Source organism: Micromys minutus (genome assembly GCF_963924665.1).
Source record: "Micromys minutus genome assembly, chromosome: 24".
Taxonomy (NCBI): Eukaryota; Metazoa; Chordata; class Mammalia; order Rodentia; family Muridae; genus Micromys; species Micromys minutus.
In genome coordinates this window covers 29,833,985-29,846,583 of record NC_137959.1, presented here as the reverse complement: position 1 = coordinate 29,846,583, position 12,599 = coordinate 29,833,985, and the positions used below count along the sequence as shown (strand labels likewise).

The 12,599-nt window shown below is 50.0% G+C and overlaps 1 protein-coding gene across 1 annotated transcript; it reads right to left on the bottom strand.

Moving 5' to 3' along the window:
• Positions 1 to 3,932: 3,932 nt before the first annotated feature.
• HAS3 (hyaluronan synthase 3) lies at positions 3,933 to 12,172 on the bottom strand (the record flags this gene model as incomplete). Its single annotated transcript, XM_080936968.1, has 4 exons — positions 12,054 to 12,172; positions 8,763 to 9,401; positions 5,985 to 6,086; positions 3,933 to 4,856 (listed from the first exon to the last, which is right to left on the bottom strand). Exons 2-4 carry the CDS (start codon positions 9,399 to 9,401, stop codon positions 3,933 to 3,935), a joined length of 1,665 nt encoding a protein of 554 aa, XP_080793094.1. The 5' UTR covers positions 12,054 to 12,172.
• Positions 12,173 to 12,599: the final 427 nt, after the last annotated feature.

The following is a 12,599-nucleotide window of genomic DNA, read 5'->3' as shown; positions in this document are numbered from 1 at the left end:
CCAGAGTGGCTACCTTGTCACCCAAAATTGTCTGCATTTTGTGTCATCAGGGCCTGGTGGCAGCCCAATGAGGCCAACCAACTTAGTTCTAGGGAGTCATCAAGCTGCCACAGCAACATTAGGATTATAAAAACCAGCACCAGAATGGCACCTACAGGTGGGGCTGTGGGGTGATGGATACTGGGGTCTCTGATGGCACTGCACAGTTTTCTGGGCAGCTACCAAGTATGATGACCACTGGGTCCCATTTGGCTCAGGAGATGCTCTTTGAAATAGTTCCAGCCAAATTGAGGTTGAAACTCTTTTTAAAAAGTCATTGTTAAGAAAGAGGGGCTTGTGATATCCAACGCCAACACCCATGGCCACAAGAAGAGCCACAAGGAAGGCACTCCTGAGCCAGAAGTTGGGGTACGATGACCCTTCCCTGGGAACACCACAGCTGGGATGGTGAGGTGAGGCTACAGAAGGTCTAGGCAGAGAAGAGGACTAAGCTGTTGGAGGAGATAGAACAAAAGTTAGGCATTGGCACACTGATAAACGGTGCTTGAGACCTGCAGGGACTCACTGAAGTATGCCATTACTTCCAAGGAGAGACTAACCTTTACCTTTGAGGACAAAAGGAGTATTGCAAGAAGAAGAGAATGTGCTGCTGGTGAATGTGAACCTGGTGCATAAGAAGTTAGCTAAGAATGGAACTATGCTCTAACAGCTGCCTTATGTAGGTGGTCTTGGCACAACAGAAGCTTTGCTATTTGCTAGCTAATAAGATGGGGAAGTGAAGAGGAACTGGCTAGACACCTATATGAACTAGGGTGATACCACCAATAGCCGCCTCATGAATGAAAATTGGCAGAGAACTGGGTCATCCTGCAACTACAAGTTCAGCAGGGCCTCGGCTTACCTCTACTCACACTGGAGGTGGTGGTCCTAGAAGATGACATGCAGCCTCTTGAGCATTAGATTCAAGAAAGGGACTTAGGCTTCATACTGCTGGGCAAAGGTTGGCACCAACTACCCAGAATGGAGAGGTGGTCCTAGAAAAAGAAGAGCTGTTATCTTCAGCTTGCGTCCCCACTAGATGATGCTGGAGTGAAGAACAAGGACATTAGCAAGTAGAATGACAGTAGGGGAGCTTTGCTATCAGAGTCCCAGAGGTGCAGAAAGACAAGGCAGAGCTGAAGCTGCAAAAGCTGGGGGTGGGGTGGCTGAGGGGACATTGGTTGTGGGACCTGCCCTGACTACAGTTTGTAAGAACAGTGAGAAAGATGGCAGAGGTTGTAAAGCAGAAGGATCATTCTGAGAAGGGTCCTGGTAGAGTTCTACACTTCATGAGGAGTTCCTATGACCTATCTGGCAACCTGGAGGAAAAGGAGCACCTCCTGGACTTTGAAGGGCATAGGCAAGGTGAAGGTAGAACAGTAGATAAAGGCTTATCTGAAGATGAGCTCCAGATGCTCACCTGTATACTGTGACTTTGCTTAAGAGGTATGAGGCCTGTGCATTGTGCTCAGTGGCTGTGCCAAAAGCATGATATAAATCCCCAAGTAGAGCCACCTCCCTTCTGGTTCCCTCCCACCCTTAATGTTAAATAAAGTTCCCTCCTGATTTAATAAAAAAAAAACAGGTAAAAATAAATATTTACAAATTATTGTAGAAATAATACAAAAGAGGCTGAAATTGTCAATGAGGATAAACCAAAATGAGTCTTAATTGTATAAAGGCTCTTCCTTTGCAAGAAACAGGGATATAGCTGTAGACCCAGTTTAACTTTGCTGCTGAAAACTTGTAGAATAAATTAGGAAACGTAGTCGAGGTCAGATGTTGTAAGCTCACTACTGTACCTGCATCTTTAATCTGAGAAGAGCTGAGCACGGTGCAAGGCGGAAGAGCTGATGGTGGACAGCCAGCTTCCATCCAGAGCTCATTGTCCTATCATCTCCAAGTAAAAGCTGACGAAGAACAAGCCCCTGATCTGAGCTCTGATGTTAAGCTGACTGGATTGTCTCCATTTTAGTGCTCAAATAGTTCACTTCTTAACAGAAAGACCTAGAACAACTGCCTTGACAAATGGCTGCTTTCCAACCACCATGAGTTGGGCTTCACACCAGCCAGCAGTTTTACTAGAAACTTGAGGTTTGTGTGCTGTGGCAACTGTTAGCTACACCTGGAAAAACCCTTTTGTTCATAAGAGGAAGGGAAGTACAAGGGATTGCCCATCTGTGGTTTGGAGTGCACTCATTCCTTTGTAGGAAGCACCTGTGTACACTGCTCTCCAACTCCATAGGTTCTGAGGGGTTAGCTGGCTCCTCTGAGGTTAAATACTTGGAAAAATGATAAGCAACCTCTAAAGTCAAAGGCTTAGTTATGATCCCAGGTTTCAAATCCAAAGCAGAGTCTGGTCTTGACTTCAAAACAGTTTAAAAGCTTCTCATCCTCAAAAGAAACGGGAAAATCAAGCAGCTGTGAGGGGTGTGGGAGGACTGAAGACTGTTGGACTAGTTCCAGCTCCTAGTTTGGTTTCTGGACTGCAGCAGCAAATGGAGGAGCATCCACTACCTAGCCATAGAATTCCTTGGAGAGGCCACTGAGAATGGATGCTCTCAAAAATGACCAAGTTGGATTTGAGGGTTCATTTGGGCAACACCAGAAGGCTTTCCTTTCCATTGGGGATGATTGTCACACATGCTAACCAGCTGCCAAGGTACTGAGCAGTCCTCAGGCGAGGAGCAGTGTGGCCAGAGGCTGCTGTTATTTCCATGCATGTAGGGAGCAGCCTTGTAAGTCTTAGAAGAGTCTATTCTCTACCATGGGACGAAATTACCTATGAAGATGAAGCGGTAACAGCTGCTCTCCCCACTAGAAAACAACAATCGACATGCCGTTGAAGAAAATGGAATAGTGAATGGTGTCCAGCCTCAGAGGAGAGCTGAATCTGAGAGGCATTCAGATCTAAACGAGCCAGAATTACTAAAGACTTCTTAATCCATTAGGGTTGAGTCTTCCTGGTAGATGGCTAAAACATTTGATCTGCCCAGCAAGTTCTCTTGACAACTTTGGGAATTTTGTAAAAGACCATGCAGTTTTCCATTGGAACACATTCAGTCCAAGGCATCCACGGTTTTTAGCACCACAATCTTTGATTCTCCTGTCAAACTATTTGTGTGAGACAGAATCTCATTTAGTCCAGCCTAACATTGAACCTCTGATCTCTTTCTTCTTCTAAGTGTTTAGATTACAAATGTGCACCACCACAATTGGCCAAACTTTCCTTTGTAATGTGCACCCAAACCAAAACAAAACCCCACCAAACTTGGTACTTACTCCTGGTGACTTGGCTCATCCCAGAGATGTTTTGATGTGGAGGGGAATATATTAATTACATAAAGCACCATTTCTTAGACCCTGTTTTTTTGACCAAAAGTCAGGCTTCCCAGCCTTATCTCAGGCACAATCTTAATGCATTGATGGCTAATTGGAAGTTAGGGAAATGAGATACTAGCTGGCCAGACTTGACAGGAACTTCTTGTATCCCTCATCATGATCAGATGGGCTAGGGGGACACTTTCTGTGGGCTGTCTTTGCTTGCTTGTGTACCAGAAGTTGACACAGGATGGAATTTAGCACACTTCTGGGTTCGCTATAGTTTCCAGAAGGAAGTAACATCATCTCTCAGAGTTCACTACCTGTGCAAGGTCAAGCAGACAAGCAGCCTAGAAACATACAAGTCAGTCTGCCCTGAGCCTAGAGAATCGGTGCCATGCTCTGCAGAACAGAGCTACCCAGGCCATACCAGTCACTAGTCTGCATTTCACATTGGTCCTTTCAGCCATGAAACTAGAACACAACATGCCCTCCTCCCTCCCACCCCAGCCTTTCCATTCCCCTTCCCTCCCTTACCCATTGCACATTTCCCACTTCACTTGGAGGTTATATCACACCTCAGCAAAAGCCAGGCTATACTGTTCTGGCTTCTTCCCACACCTCCGGGCAATAATGGCCAGATATAGCATGAGGAGAGCCACCCAGTAGCAGCCATACAGGATGGCCCCAGAGACTAGGAAGGCTAGCTCAGTTTCACTGAACAGGTCCTGACAATAAGCTGTGTAGGCTAAGCCCCCTAGAAGAACTGCCACCCAGATGGACACAGGAATTAGGCCAATGAAATTCACTACAATGGTTTTCCTGCCAGAAGTGCCCCAGCCAGACTTGTTGATGGTAGCAATAGCAAAGATCTTGGCTGGCAGGAGGCTGGACATATAGAGAAGGGAGTAGAGAGACATGAAGATCATCTCTGCATTGCCTCGAAGGAAACAGGCATAGGTAGCTTTGATAATGCCCACCAGCTGCACTGTTAGTAGGAAGAGAAGAATGTTCCAGATGCGGCCACGGTAGAAAAGTTGTATGACTGTGGCAATGAGGAAGAATGGGAAAAAGCCTGTGACCACTGATTCATAGGTCATCCAGAGGTGGTGCTTATGGAACCACAGAGAATTGTAGAGCCATTCCCGAAAGTAAGACTTGCTCCAGCGGGTCTGCTGATTGAGCCATCGAAGGTACTTAGTGGGGGTCTCTGTGAGGCACTTAGAGCGCGCTGTATATTTAGTCCGGTAGCCAAGACTCAGGACTCGGTTGGTAAGGTGCCGATCATCCCCAAAGCTGCACTTGCTCCCTAGGAACTTCTGATGGTACCAGTCCTCCAAAAACTGCTGAAGGAGGCTGTTTCGGTACATGCCCAAAGGCCCACTAATACATTGCACACAGCCAAAGTAGGACTGGCAGGCCCGCTCCACGTTGAAGGCCATCCAGTACCTCACACTGCTCAGGAAGGAGATCCATGAATCATATTTGTTGAGGATCTGTAAGGGAACAGAGATGTTGTATTCATCTGAGGCCTTTCTAGCCTGAGTTATATAGACTGCTGCTCAAATTCCTGGTCATTAGTTGTAGACTCAGGAGTCTGAAGCTTAGGGTGGCCATTTACAACCTCATTCTCAGGCCTTTGGTCCAGCGAAGGCTCATTTTTCCAGTATAGGGGAATGCCAATGTGCTGAGGTGGGAGAGGGTAGTTGGGAGAGGGAGCATCTTCATGGAGGCAAGGGGAAGGGGTATGTGATTGGGGGAAAGAGATAACATCTGAAATGTAAATGCAGAAAATATCCAATAAATAAATAAATAAAACCCCATCCTCCGTTACCAGCTCCACCTTTGCATTGGCACCTGCACTGAGTCCCAGACAAGACATTACAGTAATCAAAAGCTTGTCTTAGGAAAGCCATTGGTCTTAGGAGCCTTGTTGTAGGAGGATATATATTGCTTGCAGTGTCATCTGATAAAGGCCTGGCTCTGTGTGCTTAAGGTACTGCCTATAGCTCATTAGCCTGAGTTTTCTGGAGTTTGGGGTTTTGAGGAACTAACTTGGGAGCTACCTGCTACACTGTCAACTCTAAAGGAAGTACTTTGTGAGACTCATAGTGGCCAAATCTTAGATCCCTGCAAATGTATGGGCTTTCAAAAAAAAAAAAAAAAAAAAATGTTTGTGTTTTGTGTGTGTGTGTGTGTGTGTGTGTGTGTGTGTGTGTGTGTGTGTGGTATTGCCTGAATATATGTCTGTGCCACTGGCACCCATGCCAATGGAGGCCAGAAGAGGGCCTCAGATCCCCTAGAATTGCAGTTATGGCAGGTTGTGCACTATTATGTGGGTGTTGGGGAATGAGCCTGGGCCATCTGCAATATAATCTTAGCAGCTGAGCCATCTCTCCAGCCCCCTCAAATTTTCTAATTCTCCCCTCCCCTTACATTCACGAAGAGCAAGAACTGAGTTGGGCACTCAGTGAAGTGAACCTCTTGAAGACCAGAGAAACTATCAGGGAAAGTGCTTCCTAGGTACTAGTCAGTCAAGAGAGTGATTTCCCAGGCATATCCCACTGGGTTTGGAAACAGAAAAGGCCAGCCTCAACCCTCAGGAACCCTTGGTCACTTCTTACTTGGACATCTCCTCCAACACCTCCTACTTTGGGATCTTCTTCCAAGACTCGAAGCATCTCAATGGTGCAGGCTGGGTCCAGCACAGTGTCAGAGTCACACACCTGCAGGGGAATGCACTGTCAGGTACTGTATAGGTACTATCCCACTTCGGGAAGCTGTGCACTGCCTGAGGAGACACATGCACACGAACCACACCACACACACACCACACACACACAGCTCACATTCACTTCCAGCAGACTGCTCAGTGCCAGGTAGAAAGGGGAGAAACAAGGGAAATAAGGAAAAGGACTCTTGACTGTTCAGGGACCACAGGTTAAGTAGCGAGCCCCAGCAGATAATGTTGGCCTATTGCCGAGGTAATCCAGTAGGTAGTTTGTTAACAGTTTCCTCATTTCAACCCCTGGCCTCCTGGTGAATCTACAGGCCTGTGATAGGAATGATTCTACTTGCCCAAAGCCCCTCCATGAGACAAAAAAACTCTGTGCTTGGAATCTTAGCCAAATCTCTTAAACCAACAGCCCCGCTTGTCTGACCTACTCTGAATAAGGCCAGAAACTGGCAGCCATTGCTGACAAGCACACCTTGCATACAAATACAGCTTCTCTCGTGGTCTAAAGTATCACTATGAGTTGTACCTGAGCTCTGGGAACAGTTATGATGGTAACTGACTTCCTGTCCTCTCCCTTTTTCCCCCTCCTTCCCTTCCCCTCCCTTCTTCTTCCTCCTCTTCCCCCACTGCCCCCGCAAGACAAGGCCTCTCTATGTAGTCCTGGCTGTGCCGGGATCCTATGTAGATCAGGGTGACCTTGAACTCACAGATTTGTCTACCTCTGCCTCCTTAGTGCTGGATTAAAAGTGTGAGCCACCATGACCAGCCTTTTTGGTTTTAAAGTTACTAATATGGTCCTGGCATTCCATTCAATAGGAAATTGGTTCACTAAGCCATGGCAGGGCTCTACGGTCACTGTTCTCAGAGCAGATGAACTTAACTCAGTCCTGTGCCATCAAAGCCTTTACTAAGCCTCCTGGCATAAGGCCTTCAACTTATTTCCAAGAACCTAAATAAATAAATGGGTTCTGGGTAAGCACCCATTAGTCTACAAGAAGGCTGCTTCTGACACCCCAGTCTGGTTTTTTCATGTTGGAAGATGGGGTAGTACAAAGAAGCAGCAGAGGGCTAGGTAGGAACTGTCAAAGCCATCGGGAGCAGCTCTGCTTCCTCTGTCCTCCCCACCAGACTCTCAGAGCCTGCTCAGCTTAAAGGCCAACTGAGTTGGAGGACAGCCAGGGATGCACACAGAAACCCTGTCCCGAAGAACCAAAACAAAATACCCCCCTCCTCAAACAAATAAAATGCTCCCCAAAACTAGCAGTCAAAAACTGAGCATGAAGACAGTCAGTACGTGGTGGCTGCCAAAAGAGCGGTTACTCTTTCAGGTGTTGAACAACTGGCAGAATCTTTGTTAAGTGTAGAAGGCACAAGAGGCTGTGCTCACAGCTTGGACCAGAACCTGGCACCTGAATTGTCTGCTTCTAGTTGGTACTGAAACATATACTTTTTAATCTTTTGTTCTTTCTAGTTGTTACTTGAATCTAAGCTATGTGAAACCCTTGCCATTCTAATAGAATTCCCAGGCTGGTGCCAGTGACCACTTGATCAGGATCTGGGTGGCATCTGTTTAGAGTTCCAGATGTGCCAACACTGAAAAAAGGAAGTTGGTCATTCATATACCTGAGTCTCTCCAGCTGCCATGTCAGACATGAATTTAACACCAGGGAGAATGGGACTTCATGGTCCTAATTCAAAAAGAGTGGAGTGATTTTTAACAGTATCCTTAAAAATATTATAGTTAAAAATTTGTAAAGATTTCCCAAAGGATAAGTATGGGTGTTTCTCTACATGTAAGTCTGCATCACATGCATGCATTGTGTGCAAAGGCCATAAAGGGTGTCAGATAACCTGAACCTGATGTTACAGAGGTTGTTAGCTGCCATGTGGCTTCTAGAATTGGAAGGTGGATTGGGTCCACTAGAACAGCCAGTTCTAACAGTCACTTCTTAACTGCTGAGCCATTTCTCTAGTCCCCTCTTCAAACGTTTTTATGGTGTTTAGTCACCCTGTTGCCAGTAGTGAGACACAAGAACCAAAAGCAGATCATGGATAAACAGCCTGGTGGGCATTCTGGTCTGCACTATTACTAGCTGTTTGACACTAGGCAAGTTATTCTCTAAACTTGTTTTGCCTTATTTATGTGAGCCCAGAACAGTGCTCACCTGCAGAGCTATTGTAAGGGTTAAAATGATGTCTGAAGCACACACCAGTAGTGTCTATTGTAGAGTCAGTGTTGTGTGCCTCTTGCTGCTGTTATGGGGAACCTGTTCAGAGGTCTGCCCAGTTAACAGAACCACAGCCCGGGTTTGTTCAATCCCAGGTTTCTTCAGAACTACTATGTTCAGAGAAGAGGAGGGATAGCTACAAGACCAAGACCTACATCAGAATTAAAGTTGCTGGAGGACAGTATGCCCAGCCAGTCAAGTGTGCCCATATGCACACACACACTTTTAAAAAAGATTTATTTACTTTATGTGAATACACTGTAACTGTCTTCAGACACACCAGAAGAGGGCATCTGATCTCATAACAGAAGGTTGTGAACCACCATGTGGTTGCTGGGAATTGAACTCAGGACCTTTGGAAGAGCAGTCAGTGCTCTTCACTGCTGAGCCATCTCTCCTGCCCATGCACATACACACTCTTAGGGAGGCAGCCTTACCTGAATGTAGTCCACTGAGTTGCCAAGGGCCTTGAAGGCTGTGTACATGACCTCACGCTTGCCCCCCCACTTCTGCATGATGCATGAGAAGGTACTGGCCCACACCACAGCTCGCACACGCTCCATGCCTTCCTGTAAGCTGGCCTCTGTCTCTCCTTCACCGGCCTCATGAAAATTGCTACGCCACACAAAGAAGCCAGCTTGCTCGGTGCCACCCAGGACCTCATGGAAGATGTCCAGCATGTAGGCATCTTCCTGGCGATTGCCATCCACGACCATGACCACCTTGAGGTTTGGAAAGGCAATGCGCTGAGCTGAGCGAAGGCACTTGCGCAAGTACTCGGGGTCCTCTTGATAGGCAGCAATGCAGAGTGCCACTGAACGCCGTCTCTGAGAGCAGTGTAGCTTCAGTGGGCGCCCTGCCCTGCGCATTCGACGGTGCTCCAGGAAGGCAAACAGGCTCTGGATGAGCAGATGTAGACCCAGGATGGCACCGTAGAGGCCAAAGGACAGATAGTGCTTTTCTGTGTGAATAAACTGGTAGCCTGTCACATAGGCTGCCAGGATGCCCCCCAGCACTACCAGGGCAAACAGACTGGTGCCCACCACACGAAGGGCTGTTGTCAGCTGCACCGGCATCTGAGAACAAGATGAGAGAGAGTGGGTCAGACAGGGACATCCCTTTCAGCTATTTGACCTGTAGAATGTGTTACACAACTAACCCTATAGCATGTTCTAGGAACAAACAGATGACATGTGAGGGAAGTAGATGAACGTTGATCACAGACAAACCAAAGGCTAGGATAGTCCCCTGAGATATGGTGGACTGTGATCTACCTGGCCCAAAGCTCATAATACATAAGCTTCAGCGGGTACCCTGGGCACAGAGGAGACAACTCTACAGGCAGTGTGGGAGAAGAGGGGGCGGGTCAGGGGCAGCCCACGACCTACAGCTACCACCTTTAGTGGGTTAGTGTACTCTGGGAGAGGACCGTTCCTCCCAGCACAGCAAAACGCCCATAGAGAAAACGGGCAGGGGACATAAATGGGGTGTGAGACTGACAAGATACAAGTCTTATCTACCCCTTACTCCATAAGAAACTGCCCAGGTTGGCTTACACTGTTTTCTTTAGTTGAGAGGTAGGAGAAAAGGCCAAAAGGAAAACTGACGGGAGAGGGGGAGTTCGGGTGTGGACAGCCCTGCTGCAAGCCCAGCACTGAGAGCCATAGGGAACTGCTGCAAGCACTGCAGAGATGGCTGCTGAGGAGCTCCACCCACTTGGTCCTAGTGCCCTGGATGGCTCTCCTGCGAATTTCCTGCCTAGGCACTCAAACAATGTAGGTTCCCATTTGTAAGTAAGTTGGGGTTCCTAGCCCCTGCCCTGTTGGGAACAGCTGTGCATTAATGAGAGGAGCCCAGGACTTGGCATCAGTGACCAAGGTTTGGACAAGCTCCACTGCCTCCTAGCTACCTGACCTTGCCCAAAGACTTAGTAGTGTCCCTGTCCCTAAGAGGGATGCTAATGGTACCTTGTTTCTCAGATCTTAGGTAATTTCCCCGTAAAATGGATGCATATTATATTAGCCCTCAAGGGCTTCCCAGGTGGGAGAGTTTATGAAGCAGAGGGGCAAGGAGAGGCTGCCCTCCATTCCTGTCTCTGCTACCTGTCCCGACTGGAGAATTCCTTGTCTCAGACAATGACCTCTCACTTGGAAACCTGCTTCAATCCTGATCTCCCCAAAACCCGGCCATTCCAATAGGAACAGACTTTGCTGCCAGGGACATCCCTTACATAGGATGGGCGAGGAACAGCCACTGCTTAAATCCGCAAAAGCATTTTTACAGCGATGTAGATTGGAAAGGGCTCTTGGCAGCTTGGCCTCTCGGGAAGCCTGGCTACCGGGCGCTCTTCCCCAATAGCCCTAAGAGCTGCCACACGCTTCCTCTATAGAACTCCCAGCTCTCCCTGCACACACCCAGCTCGGGGAGCCCCAGGCGTAGTTCCCTTCCCAGTCTCCCCCTAGAGCTGAAGCATGGGGGGACGCTGCGGGCCCTACAGCCCGCCTCTTTCTGGGGACAGGAGGTGCTGTGGCCCAGCAACCTGCGCCCTGGCGCCCCGCCTCGGTGCAGTTCCATAGCTGTCCGGTCAGGTCCAAGGCAGCTACGGAAGGCCACGCTCCTCACCCGGCTTGAGTTCGACCCGCTGGCTAAGGCCACACAGCCACACCCACGTGCCGGCTTTCCACGACTCAGCTGGGAAGGAACGGAAACCCCAAGAAACAACTGCCAGCCCAGACCCTACTCATCTTCCCAGAGCCCCAGGTACCTTGGCGAAAGAGTGCCGGCAAACAAAGGCGGCATCCCTGCAGTTGCCAGCCCCTCCATCCGGGGGCCGGACCCCCTCCCCCTCAGGAATTAAGAGGCACTACTACCTTTGTACCCACCTCCCTACAGAAGACCCAAGAAGGTTCTGCAGCCGGATATTCTATGTGCAGTCAGGCTCTGTCTGGAACGGGTCCCAGAGAGGGGACTGTATTTTCCCCAAGCCGGTTAACCCGAGTGTGATCTTATATCCTGGGCCGCTTTCTCCATCCTCTCTGAAGAGAACCAAGAAAGCTCGGCCCAGGCTAGCTACGGCACACTCGGATTCAAGGGCACGAGGGTGGGGGTACTTTACAGGATCGATGTTCCGTACAACAACGAAAGGAAAGAAATAAAAAACCCCAGGCAAGGAAGGCCGCACACCTCCCTACCCATCAGTGAAACTTTGAAGGGCTGAAGGGTTCGCAGCAACTCTCCCGCTGACAGGTGCGCCCTGCAGCCGGGCCCACGCACGGCAGTGCAGAAACTTGCACCGGCGGCTGGAGCTCCTCCAATCTCTCCGAGGCACCCTTGGACCTCTCTGAACCGGCAAGGAGAAGAAACACATCTCACAGACGTGTGCTGCGGGGACCATTTCACTGAGATCTTGGTGTCCCCGCAGGTGTGAAGCCCCTGCAGGCATGAGTTGGGGGGGAGGGGCACTCTAGCCTTGCTCTCTCCACAGCCTTCCCCAGCTAATTCATTCACAAAACAAGAGCTGCCAGGGAGGGAGAAGGAGAGGCTGCAGCAGCCCAGGATGTTAGAAGAAAGGGAGGAGGGATCGGTAGGGAACGTGGTACAAGGGACTGCCGCCTGGAAGCATAGGGCGGCCGTAGCCCTGGCTACACGGAGCCCCCAGGGTCCCCAGGTCGCGGCAAGAGGCGCCCCGTGAAGCAGTCCGGTACTGCCCGCCCCTTGGATGCTCTCACCGTGCCGCCGGCTGCCCCAGCTCCGGTGCTCAGCAGGCCCGCGGCGGCTCCATGCCCCTCCTCTGTCTCCCGCAGCCGCGCGCTGCTTCCACGGTGCCGCCGGGCGCTCCGACTGACGACCGCTGGCCCAGCCGAGCTGCCTTAAGTATCGCGCGCGACCCGCCGGGAAAGGCGCCCTCCTCCGGCACCAGGGCAGGGAAAGTTGGCAAGAGTGGGAGGGCTCCCGGAGCCCGCGGGAGCGCCCGGTTCCTGGCCACCGGCTGGCGCTCGCCAGACCCGGGGTCCGTCGTGGACATAGCCCCTCCGTTTCGAGAGTCGCAGCCTCTGCGCCCTCTAGGAAACTGGGGACCCCCAGTGCAGCCCAAGACTCAGCTGCTCCGCGCCGACCTCCGGGCCAGCAGCCTTGGAAAGGCGGTCATTGTCTTCAGCCTAGAACCTGGAGCATCGGTAACTTTCCGGATGGCCGGTGGGGACCTCCAAAATCGTTCCTGTCCATCCCCGCCCCCACGCCCTGCTCCCGAAGCCTGGAAACCTACTCACCCTGCA